We start from the raw sequence: 18,870 nt of genomic DNA on the forward strand, positions 1-18,870 counted from the left end.
TTATTCGTGCAAAAGTTTAATCAGTGGTTTTTATTAGCGATTGAGAATTATTATTTTTGAGTGTTCCTTGTTCATTTATTGACTCCATTGTATATAAGGAGTTGAATTCTTTATTATCACGAGGTTAAAATTTGTGTTTGTCATGTTTGCAGAAAGGCTCCGAAACAAGGATTTAGATTCATGTTAAACGAGATAGTTGGCCTAAACGAAAACACACGGTATTTAGTGTTTTATTCTTGCATTATTACATTAAAGTTTGTTTATAACAATAGTTTTCATCGATCATTCTTATTCATACCTTGTTTGCCACTAGCCCACTACACCCACAACACTGGAAGTTAATTCGGGTAAAATGGGGTGCTCCTGCTGAATAAATGTTTATTACTTTATTTTAAGTGAGTAGGCAATTCATGGCACAAGTCGACTGATGCTATGAGGTTCTCATGTTTTAGAGATGAGCAGTCACATGTGGATGGAAGTGTCACGATTGATGTGACGTGTGGCTATATGATAGGTATTTTATTTATTTCGCGCTTTTATAATATTGAGACGTTATTTAGCACGTGTATTTAAATTTTTTCCGATATTTAACAAAAAATATTTTATTTATGATAGAGATAACGATATTCAAAAATGCAAGGTGAAAGCAATTACATAGATACAAAGCTTCAGGCTTTAGATACAAGAAACGAAAACTGTTATGACAATTTCTTTAGAAAAACAAGGCGATAATTTATAGAGAATCATAGACGAACATTTGGGATTTGGTGCTGGGAATTAATTGCGAGGAGCCCTAGTATCGAAATCTTTGATGAACGACGAATTAAAAAAAAAGGTGTGAATGTATGGAGGGCGGGAGGTATGGACAGCGATTGTGGGAGGTATGGACAGCAGTGGAGGGAGGTATGGACAGCAGTGGAGGGAGGTATGGACAGCGATTGTGGGAGGTATGGACAGCAGTGGAGGGAGGTATGGACAGCAGTGGAGGGAGGTATGGACAGCAGTGGTGGGAGGAGGAGAAGCACACATCCCCATGGAGAAGCACCCATTCCCATGGAGAAGCACACATTCCCATGGAGAAGCACACATCCCCATGGAGAAGCACCCATTCCCATGGAGAAGCACCTACATCCCCACACATCTCCGAGCGGTGAGACCTCACGAGCCATCACAAGGAAGGCTTCGGAGCGAGATTTCGGAGGTCCTGCGCTGAGCACTATGTCCAAAATAACGTTCAGGAGTCGCTGTAAGGTTATTTTTCAGCCGTATTCCTTTGTTCTTTATAGTTTGTGTAATACAGGCTGGGCATTAAAAGTCCGACATATTGACACGAGGGTTCGGTGAAATTAAATACACTGAGCAACTTTCTTGATGTTCTATTTTAGATGAATTTTTCAGGTCCCCAGCGACAATTTCTTTATCGACCTTAAATCTAGAAAACCACAAAATTATACCGCAGATTTACAACTAAACGGTTCGGGTTTCTCAAATTGGAATCTAGTCACATTGTAAACAAACAAAATGTAAAAAAGGGTGCATCACCCCAACGGATATGGATGGCTCGCAGTTCACAATTGGTGCTGCTCGACTGCAGCATCCAGTAAATCAAAGTCGACGTCCATGTCGTCAAACTCATCCTGCAGCTTCTCGTCCGCGCAGCTCTTGGGTGGGATGGTCACGGACGCGTCCTGCTGTGATGCCTGGACGACTCGTTTCCCTTTTACTTCTGCTTTGCTCTCTGCAATACATCAACTTTATTAAATAAATCCCTGATATATTACCAACAGTAAATATTGATTATTTATGGTCAATTATTTGCAGCTAAATACCGGACGCTTCAATATTAATGATGATCACTCGTCAAATGAATGCTCCAAATAATTTAGTATCTCGTTAGCATTACCTATAAAATATAAAAATGTTAGATATTCTACTTGTAACCAGAAAAAGAAGAGTAATAAAAAAATTAATTTTTTTCATTATATACATTCATTTGCAGCTAGTCCATTTCCATCACCCTCATTAAAAATAAAAACGCAATACATTGAGTAAGGCAATACTGACTTGGAAGATTGGATCTTGCTTCCGGCGCGAGTGCGGCGATTTTTCTGCTCTCCTCGAGGTACTGGTTAGGGTGGTTGATGCCGACGTCCAGTGCAGTGTTGTGGGTAGCTTCAAAGTACTTCTGGCACGCTATTTGGTAATGACCCTTACCAGCAAGCTCGGCGATTTCGGCAGCCACTACAACAAATTAGTCCAGGAATAGTCAAAAACTAATAACCTCAATAAAAAGGTAAGTACAACAATAAGCAAGTAATGAACAAGTAATCTTGCGAAAGAAAACTGAGAGAATATTGGAAGAAACAGGCTTTAGGTGACTTATAATCAGTATAAAAAAGTGAGCGAGTACTATTTACTAGTTCAATAATAGAAAACTAACTAACTTACCAATAGTTCACCAACCTAGAGACCGTGTGCTACACACAGCCTGGGACGGTACCTTAGCCTAGACATTCAACAAGACATAGTGCGACATTGCCTAAATGCCATCACAAGGCTGCCTTGCCCAGGCCGCACATACAATTACTTTGAGACAAAACTTGTTCAATTCCTCTTTATTTGTGCCAATTTTGTCTGGTATTTCAGTCCAGTGATCTCATCTATGGTGTTGCGTTGGTTTGGTCTGTCATCTCTATGTTCTCACCTCGGGCATAACGTAGGTTTGATATATCAACTATGATATGTGTATGTCTGATATGTCCTAGCACTAATGGGGTTTTCAAGGTTAAGACATCATGTCGAGTGCGGCCCTACGGTTAAAATAGGTCGTGACTGCTGGGTTAGACCAGTGCGTTTTGCGTGACGTTTTGCTTCAGACGAATAAAAAAATTAACTCCTATATATACATATATTTATATATATTAGGTAAAGTCTCCCTGTGAAATTTTGTGGGTTTTTTGAAGCATGGCGGCCGATATATTCATGAGTTATGAGAAAGTGAGGCGACGATACTTATCGTGTCGGGATATTTAATTTGAATTTCACTTCTAACGGTAGAAGCACGAAACAGAAAAATAATGTCGTGGAGTTGGACTAGAAAATGAAAATGTGATTTATTTTCGTAAATAGAAACTAAATTCTGCAATTAAAAGTTCACGTTTCCTTTGCTATTCAAAATAAGTTGCATGATGAAATTGGGGATTAACGTGTCTCTTTTTAATAAACTATGCTTAAGCGATCTATTATTATCAACAATTAATAACGGAGTAAGTATGACGGCATTCTAAAATCTCAAGAATTAACCGTCGCGAGAAACCACCCGTCAATCTGTTTACATTTAATACATGAATATACGTGTTGATTGCCTAGCACATAAATTCTAAACGGGCCTTTGTGACGCGTATTCCCGACACCTGTCGTGAAATATTACCAGGACCTGGAGTATTATTGTCAGTGTGAAATCATCACCGCCCATTTCACCAGCAAATACATAATAAATTAAACCATAGAAAAATTTTACCTGCAGAAGAAACTCCGTATGCATTGAGACGCTGACGCAACACTGGGATGTCTGTTACTTTGAAAGGACAACCGTGGGCATCGCCAGGACCAACGTTGCCAGATATAATTTTAATGCAACTGTAGGGCGAGTAGTCAGTGCGCTTGCCTTCTTTGCCGTAGTTGTGGCGGATGGAGTAAGCGTACTGCTTGTCAAACTGCAAAAGGGATAGCGCAACGTGTTAACATACTTTGGTGAGCTTCTGCTTTAATGAAGTTTGTAAAGTTTATTACATTTATTTTAAAAAACAGGCTTTTGCTTGTCTCTGTTGTGGATGTTCCATTGACTACCGTCATGTCGTTTGCCTATCTCTGCCCTGCCTGCATCGACCTTTAGACGGGGCTGACCCCCAATAATATAGTAAAGACTAATACGATTTCGTCAAGAACGGGTGCTGTAATGTTTACTTATGACACTGTGTAATTTCAACAATATGTGTACTATGTTGGTCAAAACATGTTATTTTTAGAACATATCACTTTTATAGTTCAGTGCATATGAAGTTTGGGAAGCCTATGCACGTCAAACTGCCTTAATAACATAACGCACAGCAATAGCTGTGCATTAGGTATGCGGTATGTGTACTGCTCGTCGACCAGCTCAATACGGTATTTTCTTTTCCCACTCAAACTCAGGAATAGTCAGTCTCCATTCATTGCTCGAATTGCTCACTAGTAGATTTTCTATCTCCAATGTAAATATAGTTCTCATTACCTTGTCAGCATCCATGTTCTTGATGAAATGACTTCTCCAGAAGTGAAGGGCGTCCTGGAGAGACAGTCCCGCCGCCTTGAGGAACAGGCCGTACTGCATGCGGCCGCCGTGCTTCAGGTGATGCGTCGAGTTGAGGGTGTCGTGCAGCTTACGCATGCACAGCGGGAAAGACCTGAACAACGCATCAGTAGCTATTGGCATCATATTTATATCTTGAACTGAGAACAGACAATGATAATAATTCTAAACAGAGATGATAATCTAATCTAATGAATAATAATAAATTTAATGATTTCCTGAATAATAATTCAGGAAATGAGCATCGAGGAATCGTTGGAGTTAAAGAAAATCTGTAGACAGAGATAAATATTGTGAGCGACAAGTAACAGACTCGTGCCCGAGTCGAAGATCATAGAGACAAGGAACTGAATCCTGCTAGAATCAGAGATCTTGATTCACATGGAACCGACCAACGCCGAAGAAACCGAATCATTATGACAAAGAACGGGACCAAATCACAAGACATTGTTTTCAAAAGCGACTGACACAGTCTTAACTTGATATTCAATATTGACAAGGGATTTTCAGGCCGGAGTAGAGCGGGTCTGATAAGTTACGGATAAAGGCTTAAGTAATATTGTCATTCTGACAAGGAACTAACTTATTAGAAAGAGTGTCAAGCATGGCTGGGGTGATGGTGGCCGAGTTATTGGGTTTAGATGAGAAATCTGCACCCGTGTGACGGCTGTCAAAGTCTTGTAACAACTTCACAAGCCGTTCGTCGTCTTCCAGCTGCGGCAGTGCGCGGCATGTTTGCTGCAACATATAACTTCATTGCTTTTACCGCGTCATGATATTGTTCAGCATAAGACAGCATTGAATCGTAGTGATACAAGCAGTTAGGGTGAAAATACTTTTATTTGTCAGGATAATGGCGATTATGAGAAAAACTAACTAATCATTTAACTGTGAAGTAAAACAATTGCTTAATACAGGGCCAATGCCGAAGATATTATTAAATACAAGCAATAAATGTAACAACAGGAAACAGAATTCTGATATTTTTTGTAAACAGTGAAGAAAGTTAAACAAAAGTTACGACCTTATAAATAATTTCTATAAAGAATAAGGTTACATTGAGGTCGGTGCATTAGACGCAAAAAAAATTGGGTAACAAAAAGGCACGAAATCCTCTATCTGTATATCGGTTTAAAATAGTGTAAACATAAATATGACCTACATGATGCAAGCAATGTCATATAAAAAATTCTATCTAAATTGACGGCAGCAGTGTACCTAGTATAAATAATACAAAAAACATTAGCAATAAGTAACATTAATGAGCATAGTTACATGAGTATTAAATGAGTATTACTCATGTAACTACAAGATAGAAGTACAGACTGCGAGAGCTCTGGACAGGTGCGCCCTATAGACGCCGGCGATAAGCGTGACAAGCTCGGTGTCTGGCACGTAGGCGTGACCGCGCCTCAGGTACACGCGGCGCGTCCTCACCAGGTCCAGGGCGTCGGTGAAGGGCACCTGTGCCACACAAACCTCTTCATTACCATACTGATAACTTTGATTATTAGTTACAATACATCGATATGTTACTAATCAGGCTACAATAACCATGATGATACCAACGACACCACAGTAACGATAATGATTACAAACAACGGTTAATAATAATGAAGTGTAAACAATTGTCATGCAATAAAAATGACGTGTAAACTAGTATCATTACAAGTAGGTATTTGTCAACAATGATGATAGTAACAACTTTACAATAGCGGTGATGATCGCAATGCAGCATCATTAGTAACAATAGAAATGATAACAATAAAGAAAATCATAAGGTAATTCTAATGGCAAATAAACTTTGTCTTGGATTCGACAGCTCCTTTACAAACGTATATGTCGTGAGTAATGCATACGGGTGTAGATGAAAAGCCACGGCTATGTTCACCGCAATAGCAGGAGTGAACACCGCCGCACAGCCGGCAGCCACGAAACATGTTATCAGAGTAGCCCCGAGTACGTGTTACAAGGGTAGCCCTGATATATATGCATTGTTAGGGCAGCCATGATACGTGTTGTGAGAGCAACACTTACCACGCGGGTAGCAATACGCACCTTATAGAAGGTCCGACCCTCCAACTGGTCACCGCTCATTATCTTTGCTGTACCAGCGATCAAATTCTCGCGCTCAGACACAAGTTCTTCATTAGAAATCTGCAACGTAAGTAAATGGGCATCAAATTAAAATAAAAGACAAATTTTTGAGGAACTAATAACTCGGGAAATACTATTTTCAAACATCAAAAACCAAAAAAGCTATAGTAATAATAGAGTAAATAGACACAACAAAATAATGTAAAAGGAGACAAAAATAAATGTGAGAACGATCATTGATGCATATTTCTTTTATGCTTGACAATATGTATCATCTTGAAGAACGTTGGTATCAAGAAAATATGAAGCATAAGGAAATTCGTGACGGTTTAAACATAAAACTGACAAATTTGCCAATCTAGGGAAGCTATTAATAGCCATTTAAATTTTAGTTTGTAAAGTTCAGTCAAACAAACATCAAGATAGAAGATAATTTAATTTTCTATGCAAATGATCATTGCCTCATTATTCACTTACCGCAGCAAAGTAGAGATTATTTTCCTTTATGAATGACGTCATCTCATGCTTCGAGTTGGAAGTGTGGAGGAAACGAGCTCTGAAAAGATCGACTTCTTGGGCCACAAACCAGCGGCGCAGTTCCTCCGTCCGGCAGTACGCGAGCCGCAGCACAAAATGTGAGATGTGGTCGCGGCGACGCGCCTCCTCCACTTCTGCAGCTTTTGTTTCTGAGATGCGCTCCTGTGGCGAGCAAGTGATAACTTAGTCTTCAGAAAATAATAGATCAAATAAAATAATTCAAACTTTAAAATAATTTTTCCTTAAAAAAGTAGGATTGTGATCATATCTAGTCATAAGAAATTCGATAAATTGCATGAGTAGATTTCAAAATTTAATGAGTTGTAGATACCAATAAAAGAAGTAAACATGATCAACTGTGACTTAAGTTTATTTTGATTAAACTCATTTGGTAGACATTTGAAAGTTCGCCAAATTCAGAGCATTGCCAAGGTAAAACACATAAAAGTAGATCATTAAAATACTTACAGAAGAAACAACAAAATTTTTGTTTTTGTGAAAATCTTCATAGATCTTTGTGACCCACTCCTCAGATCCTCTGATTGGTCCATTCAAGTTGAGGCGCTCAATAGTACGCAAAACTGTAATAAGAATTGAGGGCAACAATTTACATACAAATTTAGCTTAAAAGATTTCTTGAAGCAATTGCTATCTTTCATCAACAATAGTGATATTACCTAAGGAAATGTTAGAAAATATTTATTTATGTGGTATAGATAAATTCATGATAAACAAGGAACTGAAATGTCTTCTGCAACACCACCTGTATACTTTGGATATTACGGTACATTTCGCATGCAGAAGTATAACGAGACACTCAAAGAGAAAGCAGTTACAACATTTTGAACAATGTTTCATTTTGCATTTGCACAATGCTAATAAATTTAAAAATTTTAATTGCGACAATTGGATATTCTAACTATCATAATAAATCATCAGCTGATGGAACCTCAACTTATCATACCTATAGATATACCTAAGGTAAATATAATCAAGAATGGTTAATGTATTTGCTTACAAAAAGTTTGAATATCAACCCATCAACACTTAGAATTGGAATGTTTAGAATGTTTTATCATACCTTTAAGTCTCTCTATGGCCATTGAATCAAACTCTGCAAGAGAAATGTTACCAACAGGCGGCTGGTAATACATTTGTATACTTGATGAGTATGACTTGTTTGCAATGGTGGTGCCAGGTTTGCTGCGAACCCTGGTTAATCCTGCTCCAAACTCCATATTTGAACAAAATTATGGCTTGTGATTCAATCAAAGCAATACTAATGAGTCACTCTTCTTGGCTCCTGCACATAAAAATCAACTATATTTGAAAAATGTTATTGACAAAAAGTTGTCCAAACTGCAATACTGGCCTCTAGCTTTCTGTCCCAATTTTGTACTATGGTGACATGGTGCTAAAAATCAAAAATAATTGAACATTTGCAGTTGTTATCTTGCAAACAAGATGAATTAGTAGGCAAGCAAAAAAAGATGTAGAAATTCACATTTTTGAAACCAGTGTGTTATTCTAGAAGGGGATTAAATTAACCAGTACATATGGCATATTGGAATTTTGGAAAGCAGGACAAGTTTGATAGTTTAGAAAGCAGGGCCTGCAACCTGAAAGCTTGGAAAGGCCAGGAACTTTGTACTTTCAGTCCATTTTATACATATCTGTTGATGATATTCCTTTCCAGCTGTGATTGGATGGTCACTTTGTGGGATTGTGATGTCATGCTTTCCAGCTGTCATTGGTTGTGCCTAAATATGGTATGTGTACTAGTTAATTTGATTATTAAAGTTACCGTACTTAACTTAATATTTAATAGGTACACAATTTAAACTTAATCATTACTAAGGGCCAGAAAAATTGAAAAAAATCCATTAAATAAAATAAATAAATAAAATATGTCAATCAGAAAGAGATAACTAAACAAATCTATAACAAATGTGATGTAGGGTAAACGCGGTATATTCCGACATCGTAGGTAATTCCGTCACCTCTCCAGCTTTTCCTTTATATTAAGCTTTGTTTTAGTTCCATGCGTTCATTGATGGTTGAAATATTTCCATTCTAAAGGCTTTTTAATAAATATGGCAACATTTTGTGACGTTTCATCGTTGCTGACGCGTAGTGAAGTGTTTTGAGAGTCATGTGAAGGCAACAGAACTTACGTAACGCATACGGTTTTTTTATAGTTTTTCATTTCTCGATGCGTCCTTAATGTGTCGGAATATACCGCGTTTACCCTACCTACTACACAACTGAAACAGTTTGCCCACTTTTGATCCCCTTTTCCTTTATAATCAGTCACCTGGCACTGGCAGGCTGGCTACCTGGCAGAGTGCTTTTTTCAAAGTAAATCATTCCACCTTGGGTGTAAAACTTTATTATAAGTGAACTGCCATTCCTATAATTCCACAGTCCACACTGTCTGAATCTGAAACCAGCATAAGAAAGTGCGATCAATTATTAGACATAGTCACTCACTCATACACTGATACAGTTATCACTAATCACCAGAAATAGATTGAAAATATATTGTTAGACTTTTTGTATTGAAATATCCAAGTAACACTGATTTAGATTTGCAGCATGGTGAGTCTGAAAAGGAATATTCCAGAGTCAGGCCTTTACAAGGGGCCAACGGCCATCAGCCATGCATTGCAGGCTTTCTCCTTAGTCCTCTGTCATACATAAAACAAATATCCTCTCTTCTTTCATTCCAAATGTATGTCTGTGCATTCACACTCAAAGCATTCACTCATCAGTCATCACTAGTCATCACTCATCACTCTCAGTCTCACACAGAAAATTAGGTCTCTGCCTGAGACTGCCTCCGCCTCTACTTCCAAGTTCCATCATACCTATATGTATTCATTATAATTTATACTTTGGCATCATTTCATTTTGTATAATCTCAGCTCTCAGCCTGCACCTGCCCTTTCTTTCCATTCCTTGGTTCCAAACCACACAATTTCACTCACTTTTCTATTTCTTTCCTCCATTTTTACATTCTTTGACATCCCATTTGTCATTTGATCCCTGATGCACCCTGTAGTGACTGTAGTGGTCTGTTATCATCCATTTCTCTCTTGGTCTATTTACTCTATTATTCCCATGGTGAGCCCAGGTTTTAATTCATGTAGGCCTAACTCACACTTTCATACTATTGCATGACACTTACGATCCAATTTGTTCCCTCTCAACTTCTCAAGTTCCACAGGTACATCTTATTTGCCCAACGTACATCATCCATTATTTCCAGTCATACTTTATATCTCAATGCTGCTTTCCTTTCATTAATTTTTTTCAGTCTCTCTAAACGCACTTCATCCTATATGACTACATCTCCTCTTAAAGCCTCCACCACAACAGGAACTGTCTGTGGTCTTGTGAGTTGTAAAATAGGCACTAAAATGTTTGTTAGCTTTTAGATGAAAAATTTCTGTCACTATGCTAAAATGAAATTTAGGTCTAACGATTTCAGGGGAGATCTGTTCTTGAATAAAAAGATTTGTACAATGTCATCAAACGTAAAGCTAAAGGGGACACTGAACCATAATTTCTTGAGTTTCGCGGCAAATTGCAAAAATACATCCGCATATACGGATATTTTGAAAATATGTTTTACCGGTTTCTGGATCGCATCAGCACAATAATTTTTGTGAATAATATTAATTTATAATGATAATATTGAGTCAAGAAGTTACAGGCGCTCAACGCGTGAGTCGTGACTCTTTCTCCCCAACCCGTCAACAACATTATTGATACTTAGGGGTGAGAGAAGGAATGTGGGGCGTATTCTCGTTATAATGTGGAGCTTATTTTCTAGCTATCGGGGCACCCACATCACCAAGAAAAAAGTATACTCCTCAAAACCGACATAAGTAAATTTTATAATTTTTTAATTTAAAAATATGATGAAAGAAAATTCTATAGACTAAGAGTGGTGGGCACTATGATAAAATATATATAATATATACTATGGTTTCAGCGTTTATTGGGCCGCAGGCATGTCGCCGATTCCTAAAATCGCAGAACATTCACTTCGTGATGCGGTCTCGAACTCCCAACTCACTGCTTCCGTGCTTCAATTCAAACCCGTTCTTCTCTGCAGGTGTGGGTTCTCTGCTGGATCAAACACTGGGCCACCGTGCAAGCAACTCCAATATTTCTTCCATTAAGGAGGTTGTATTTAGCGTTTTGATTGAGGAACATCAATAAAATTGAGTTTATTTTGCTCTTACAGCTCTCAGGAAGTGTTATAAACTTGTTACGAATATTATCATGCGCTATGGACAGTCAGAGCTAGCCGAAGATGGATTTCTTGATTGCGGTATTACTTTAGATTAAGTGCATCCAAAAAAATCGTGTTTTTTTAATTATATGTTTTTTGGGGTGTAGATTAAGAATCTGAAATCCGTTTTGGCGGTCGGCATCGGGAATTTTAATGGAACCTGTTCCTAACTGGACCTAACCAACGAGGTTTTCGTTGATCGGCTAGGTTTTTTCTATGTTTGGAGTCTGTCCGGCGGCTGGAAAAACCTTGCCAATAGGTTTTTCTATGTTTGGAGTCCGTCCGGCGGCTCCAAATCGACAAAAAATCTAGCTAATCAACGAAAACCTCGCAGGTTAGGTCCAGTTAGGAACAGGTTCCATTAAAAACTTCCGATGCCGACCGCCAAAAACGGATTTCAGATTCTTAATCTACACCCCAAAAAACATGTAATTAAACCGTTCAATAAGCGAGTTTTCAATGCACAAGCAAAAGGAAAATATTGATTCGTAAAAACAGGTAGATATTGAGAAATGACTACCCCAAAAATTATACATCTTCAAGCGGATTGACTTTGGACCTTCAAAATCCCATTCTTTGTTATTGCTGGGCTTAATTAGACAAGACGGCAATTTAATAAATTTTTCTGGATAGTTTGCTTACCAGTTGTTACCGGTGCTTAATATGACCTAATGAATGAATGAAACGAGGAGCTATTGTACACAAAGGTTTATTCTAAATCCAATGACGAGGCGGACACGCGATGATCACAGCATCATAAAAAAAATAAATACAACTAAAATACTTAAAATAAAATACGGATGCACCTGTGAAAAAAGATTCAAGCTTGAATAAATTCAAGTTGTGGAATTTACAAGGAAGAAAAGGTTATTTTGAAAAATTGTGGGAACGTATGAGGAAGACGAGTAAATCTTAATCGAACATTTGTAAGCAAGTAGAACGAAAGGCGAAAGCAGAGGCCTGTTGAAAGCATCAACAAATGAAGCAACTCGCCGACACCCCACCAATCAGCAACTAAGACATATTTTACTGCTCACTCTTGGTCAGAATAACGAGTATGCGGGAGCAAATGGAAGCTAGCAACACATCATTTAATGTACAAATTGCTTTATCATCGAAGTCAGCATACCGATTAAATAGGTAAATACAAAATATCAACCTGAACTTATTATCCTTAACTCGGGCGCACTCGCACACCGCCTATGTACAGACTCATTCTGGTCTACTGAGAGAAGAAATCTAAAGACACGACTACACTCACTCGCATTACACTTTCATCTACTCAGCGGCGTCACGCAGTCATTTCAACTCAGAATTATTTAAAGCAAATAAGGAATGGCAGTTTATAGTATCGGACTAAAACTAAAGCAATTTTTCACCATCAGCTGAAATGCAAGTCATTTTAGTCACATTGAAAAATATTTACTGGTTAAAATAAGTAAAGATACATGTCGGTAAAATATTACCCAACTCAAGTAAATTGACCAGAAATTAGAACAACGTATCAATAAGACGCGGGAAGCATACTGCACTTACACCACTTCGACAGTTGGAATGGGCAACATCCACTGAGAAGAACGTAAATAACTCAGCAGAAGAGAAACTAGGAGCAGAAAAAACACCTCAAAAACACTGCATCAAGACACCAGCTACCGGCCTACCACAACAACTTGTGCTCAGAAAGTTATTTTCGTCCTTTAGGAGATCTACAGTGAAATGTAAAGTAAAAAAACAGTAACTTAGAGGTAAGTGAGTGACAAGCTGTTGCTTCAAAGATGTCTTTTGCTAGAAAATAACTCCAACATATATATACACATAATAATCGAGTATCAAACTATACAAGTGTAAAAAAATTGATATCCTACAAGAATAATCAGATTTGCTGTGGTCAAATGAGCAGCTCATTCTCGTAAACAAAAATGCATTCGAAGTACTGCAAGGTTATGCACATTGGAACAAAATTACTCACAAACAATTTCCAAGGCAATGAACGGCCGGTTTCATGAAATTATGGTCATAGAATCTATTCAGATTTTGTTGAAATTCATCCAGTTATTTGAAAAAATTCAATTGATTGTCGAGCGAGTTAGAGTCGCAGCATAACATGCAAGCGACACAACAACTACTCTCTTTTTTTTTTTCCTTTGACACGCCGGAGTGATGAAAAATATTTTATAATAAGGTACAGGCATTACTTATTTTCCAACGAATCATCAGCGCCTAAATTTTGCTTTCCAAAATATAAATATTAAATTTAGTTGCACAGCAAAAAATGGTTTCTTAAGGCGCTCACGAGAGGAATGAGCTGTGACGTAGCAAGTTTAGGATTGCACTCGAGAAATGAACATTACCTTTATAAATAAGCAGATAAATTTTTGTGCAAACCCCGTGACACTGACATCACTTTTGACTATTCTACACATAGAAAAACAGAGACGACAAAACCTTATCCAGATGAGCAAGTACAGAAATTGCGCCTCTCACTACCTACACGAGTCGCGTTCTCCTCCGTTAATTACCCTACCTAAAATAATCAAAGTCAGCATTGAATAAGACTTCAGGAAAAATTTGCACTAGAATTAGGTTTAATCATCACTAAGATTTACGTCCATTCGAGGATTTTGGGTTATCTACAGATGTACAAAATAGCCAGGATCTTAGGTGCAACACTCGGGACAAGTGCAGGGATCAAAAGTGCACCGTCATCTTACAAGCAACGAATATTATGATAAGTATTCATCCTAGGAAGTAGTGCGTACGTTACCACAATATTTAACTTCAGCGTTCAGCTATCATGAGACAAACTTGCACTACAATGAGCTGGGCTAGGTGCTATCATCATACAGTCCTGCGCACATCAATAGACTTTCGTTGCTCATGTCAAACAATGGGTGATATATTCTTAGGTCATCATAAACTTTCACAGCAATAAATGAACACTTTTCTGAGTACAATCAACAGACCAGTATGGCGGTTAGGGAACAATGGTTTGAAGCTCACCATGAACTTCGCGTATTGCTTGCACATGACGCAGGTGAGTGAGCCAGCCTGCCTTCAAAACGAACTTTAACTAGCAAAATAAATTCTGGTCGATAAAGTACGAGTCACAAATATATCCTGATTTATTACAAGTTCCGGCGATATAGCTCTCCCCACAAATGTATGGATGACGTAATTAATAGATTTTCCATTATTTGTGCATGATAATCAAGTATCGGCGCAGACGTATCATGCATACAAGTCAAAATTAATACGATAAATTGAGTTGGTGAAGAAAATCTTAGGTACCGGTCCCGTTAGTGGTTTTACAATTGAACGAAATTGAGAGGATCTTTTTGAACATAAATTTCGAGTATCTCATTGACCATCTTCTGAAAACATAAAAAAAGTCACACTACATATGATCAAATGTCATATGGATGGCGGAAATTCGCCATACTCGAGGCATTGAAATGTTGGCAATAATTAGGAATTAATACGTTAGAAATTCAAGAGGATTCCAAGTTGCTGCAATGAAGCCTGGAAAGCTATAAAACATAACTCAGAGCTCAGGCAGACGCGTCCTTTTTTAATAGATTCGGATTCGAATGATTTACATTTTCACCATGTTTATAAATCCATTGTATATTGAATTAACATATACGAGTTTGAAAGCGAGAAAGAAGTTAGCCTCGAAAACGAGTCACCCAATCTGTTCACGCAAAGAATAAGGTTATGAGTACGTACAATGAGTAACTCAGGTGTGAGCAGATACCTATTTGAAGTTTGAGCCAATGGCGAAAGTAACTGCTAATAAGTGAAAGGGAAGACGCGATTTATGAGGTAGAGAGCCGAATACAGACGATGCAAAAGTCTCCACCGCGACGCATACGAGTGTGCACCGCCGTCGCGGTTGTCACGAATGAGATCTTCGAAAGCATTGCACTAGACCGAGTTATTTGTACGTCACACAATACTATTGTAGCTGTGACGTCACAGGTAACTCGTAGTCAAACGACAATGAAGCACAACACACCTCGGTGCTAAAGCACCAGCTGCAACTTGGAGCTGCCAATAAAAATGAAAAGCAACCACTTGAAACTAACTGCTCAGAATTGGACTCAAGAGCGTACACTCAGGCAAGACCGAATTGGCCTCCTGAGAAGTTTAGTGATCGGAATGTAAAGAGGTCATAGTGGCAGAATGTTTGCAAAAGCATCATCAGATCTTGCACTCACAACACTGGTCGCACATGAAACGGTATTTACAACAAAGACAGCAACATCACGGCACTTGCAAATTACCTAAAGAAACATTATTAAGTAGCATCCTATAACGCAGAATTACAATCCTAAGCTAGCGAGTTCCTTATTGTGACGATTTCTTTCATTATTGCGACAGAAAGTAACGCTAATGCCAATAAATTGGGGCTCATAAGCTGCTCATTTGAACTCGCCTTCTTTGTTGCCACAGAACGCAATTACTTCTATATGTACTTCGACTTCATGAAACTTCTTTCATATTGGGTGAATAGAAAGAGGACATATATTAAAAATTACTTCCGTCAACGATCTTTTTTACGCACCCGTTTCGGTTTAACAAAGTCTAGAATGAAAGAATGATAAAATGATAAATGGAAACTTAATCAAAGGAGTGAAGTACAAAGAAGCGGTGAACGAGCGGGCAAATAGGAAGGCAAGAGCAAACTTTACAGTGTTGAGCTGCAGTCGCAACTGCGCCGTAGTTACTGACGGTCATGAACTACAACGCCTAGTTTTGCAGAGCAAAATAGTTAATAACAGTAGCAAACTACGCCGGTCGCAAGCTACGGCAGATGAATTGCAGTATTAGCACGACAACTGAGCTCATTGATCATCGTCCTCGTCGCTCTCGCCATGACCGTACATGTCGGCAAGCTTACTGAACCGAGGCCCCCAGTTGTTCAGGTAGTCGAAGTCCTGCTCGTTGTCGTCAGTGCCTGCACGTTTAATGCACATTCATGATATTTCCAAAAAAATTATTTTTCAGGAAAGTGAATATTTCAGTTGAGAATAACTGTAGTAATAAATCATTGTAGTAAAAAAAAGAAGGTATTCACCAGAGGCCAAGGAAGACAAAGACCCAGCGGTGCTGCCAGCGCCCTCATAAGCATAGTTGCGGAGGTCGTCAAATGGCGGGGCATTTGGGTCGCTATCTGCCTTGCCCTTGTGCTCACTGATGAACACGCCCACGTCAGGCTGAGCTCCTGTGCCGTCTGCAACAAGATTAATTGGTCACCTATCATAATATACAAATAAAGATTATGCGAAGACAACTCTAGAGCGCACAAAATTACAAGCGCGTTGAACAGTATCACATGACATAGACGACAATAAGATGAAATGAATTTGCGATATGCATTTTGCTCGGCAATTCATGTTCTCATCATCACATCGAGAGCAATTTGTTTTCAATAACCCACGGAGTAAATTTTAAAACATTTACTTTAAAGATCTTCCAAGGATATAATTAGTTTAATATACATTCCAGAAGATTGAATAGCTACGAATAACTGACATGGTATCTTGCCGAGCAAAGGACCCCCGTTGCCAATGGCAGGAGCGATGGGGATTTGCAGGGGAGTGATATCGAAGGCGGTCATGTCATCCTCGCCACCACCTTCATCGTCGTAGTTGATGATGTTCTCCCGCACGTCATCGTATGGGTCAGCTTTGGGGAAGTGGCGCTCCTTCTGGCGGTTATACACCACGAACACCAGCACCAACACTGCACATGTATCAGCATCTTCGTCAGACACATCATATCATCGGACATGAAGTGGCCAAGGCAAGTTTATGACCACATTACTGGATCAAAACATTAGCGAAAATCAAACGGGTTCGACGAAACCGATAGTAATCATTCAAAATAGTTTACTTTGAAAGAGTAACCAGTTGAAAAAAGTTATCTAGCAAAAGCAAGACCTGTAAAAATCTCTTCTGCAATGACAGAAAATAAAGTGAACAAGCACATTTTTTAAGCATTTTCAACAGCACGAGCTCTAAAAATCTCTTCTGAATTTCAAAATAAGGTTTGGAGTAACGTCAATACCACCTAAGTCATCCCAGCACTTATGTCGTCGGCCTCCAATATAAGTGATCTGTTTTATAAACTATACTGATACCTAACTCACTATCGAGATCGAAACAGCTCCGTAGATATTATGTGCTAATCAAACCCTACGAATCGTAGTTCCGGCCATTATATCCGCTTCCCATTGCCGAGTGGTGAGTTAAGAGCATTATCTGCTGAGTAGCGTCTCATTTGTCATTGACTAGTGATGATATCCATCCATACATCCCCTACGAGCTTTACACTTAGGTTTGTCTAACGTACGCCACCGTTACTCGAGACCTACTAGGGAGTTAAAGGTAGACGATGAGGAGGTCAAGTTCCTGAACCCACAACGATATTTCTTACCGAGCAAGACGAGGATGCAGATGATGAGAGCAACAATAAAATCAGTGGAGGTTCTGAGCTTAGTTGTCTGCAGGAGGAAGTTGCAGTCGAGTCCGTCGTATTTGTCAGGACATTGGCAGAAGTAGCCGCCTTCGTCGGGCTCTCTGTCAATACAGAGGCCACCGTTGTGGCACGGCTGCCACAGCTCGCATTCGTTGATGTTGACGCAGTCGTTGTTAGAGAATACGGAACCGTCCGCACAGCTACGATCCGGCGTTCAGTGAAAATTGTTTAGTCAAAAAATCAGCGAAAAAACAGCAACAAAATTCACAAAAATAACTGGATAATTAAACCTACCAACAAATAAGCAGCTGGCACCGAACACTAAAATTAAACTAGGAACAAAAAAAAAAAAAGGATAAATTTAGCAACAAAATAATGGTAGGAAAAGGAAACTGGGAAGTGGTAGAGAAGAGCAAGAAGCATGAAATATAAATAAAATAAAGTCAGAAAACAAGTCACGCAGGCGTCAAGGTCGCATCTGGATGGTTCAGTCGTTAGTGAAGTCGTATCAATGTCTCCTCATGCGTGTAGCGCAGCCACATGAAATTGCCCAAACCTCTCTTTGCGTTACCTCATCAGCAACTTTCATGCTATCAAAGCCGGCTGACGACGACTGGTCGTCTAAAATCCGCATTGTTTTTCCTTAAGTGCTCGCAAGGAACGAAGTTCCACCGATCTCCAACAGAGCATTTCAACTTCTAGGGGTTCTACATGATGTTCCATTTAAAGGCAAGTTACCGGCAGGTTCCACAAACAAACCGAGTATAGTGAGAAGACAAACGAGGATGGCGGCGAGGGCGCCCATGCTCAGCTTGACCGTCATGCCTTCCTGCAGGTACTCGCAATTGTTGCCCGAGAAGCCCTTGGGGCAGTTACAGCGGTACAAGGGCTCCTCGTTAAGGCAAACGCCGCCGTTCTGGCATGGATTGTTCAGACACTCGTTCTGGTCCACACACAACTCCCGGTCTAGCGACAGCACGGTGCCTTCCTGACATCTTGTGGTGATAACAGTAATGCCAGAGGATGGAGGATAACGAGGATGCGCAGTTCATGTCATCCGGTCACAAAAGACGGTCAGTCAATTGTGCGAGCGATCAGTTAAGTT

The 18,870-nt window shown here is 39.2% G+C and overlaps 2 protein-coding genes across 9 annotated transcripts in view; both read right to left on the reverse strand.

The window, feature by feature from the left end:
• Positions 1 to 217: 217 nt before the first annotated feature.
• On the reverse strand, positions 218 to 9,430 carry LOC108673238 (DNA primase large subunit). Its single transcript, XM_018161031.2, has 11 exons — positions 9,300 to 9,430; positions 8,067 to 8,288; positions 7,454 to 7,566; positions 6,926 to 7,147; positions 6,410 to 6,508; positions 5,678 to 5,815; positions 4,935 to 5,089; positions 4,274 to 4,445; positions 3,521 to 3,716; positions 2,065 to 2,241; positions 218 to 1,738 (listed from the first exon to the last, which is right to left on the reverse strand). Exons 2-11 carry the CDS (start codon positions 8,221 to 8,223, stop codon positions 1,569 to 1,571), a joined length of 1,599 nt encoding a protein of 532 aa, XP_018016520.1. The 5' UTR covers positions 8,224 to 8,288; positions 9,300 to 9,430; the 3' UTR covers positions 218 to 1,568.
• Positions 9,431 to 11,978: 2,548 nt separating this feature from the next.
• The window catches only part of LOC108673239 (neural-cadherin), a 63,749-nt gene continuing 56,857 nt past the window's right edge, over positions 11,979 to 18,870 (reverse strand). For 5 of the 8 annotated variants that reach the window (XM_018161036.2, XM_047883949.1, XM_047883948.1 and 2 more), the window contains 4 exons: positions 17,724 to 17,965; positions 16,821 to 17,030; positions 16,363 to 16,518; positions 11,979 to 16,242 (listed from right to left, as the gene is read on the reverse strand). In XM_018161036.2, the coding sequence (XP_018016525.1) occupies positions 16,130 to 16,242; positions 16,363 to 16,518; positions 16,821 to 17,030; positions 17,724 to 17,965 (721 nt within the window). In that variant the 3' untranslated portion in view covers positions 11,979 to 16,129. Of the gene's footprint in view, positions 16,243 to 16,362; positions 16,519 to 16,820; positions 17,031 to 17,723; positions 17,966 to 18,524; positions 18,761 to 18,870 lie in introns of all 8 variants that reach the window. The other 3 variants (XM_018161038.2, XM_018161037.2, XM_018161034.2) reach the window with 1 other exon arrangement.

The sequence above is a fragment of the Hyalella azteca genome, unplaced genomic scaffold (genome assembly GCF_000764305.2).
Source record: "Hyalella azteca isolate HAZT.00-mixed unplaced genomic scaffold, Hazt_2.0.2 contig14097, whole genome shotgun sequence".
Lineage (NCBI taxonomy): Eukaryota > Metazoa > Arthropoda > Malacostraca > Amphipoda > Hyalellidae > Hyalella > Hyalella azteca.

Coding starts and splice junctions, on each gene's coding strand:
- LOC108673238 (XM_018161031.2), bottom strand. CDS start 8,223: ATGGAGTTTGGAGCAGGATTAACCAGGGTTCGCAGCAAACCTGGCACC. Junction 7,567..8,066: donor GGCCATAGAGAGACTTAAAG/GTATGATAAAAC, acceptor TTCTTATTACAG/TTTTGCGTACTATTGAGCGC. Junction 5,090..5,677: donor ACCTGTCCAGAGCTCTCGCA/GTCTGTACTTCT, acceptor TATATGTTGCAG/CAAACATGCCGCGCACTGCC.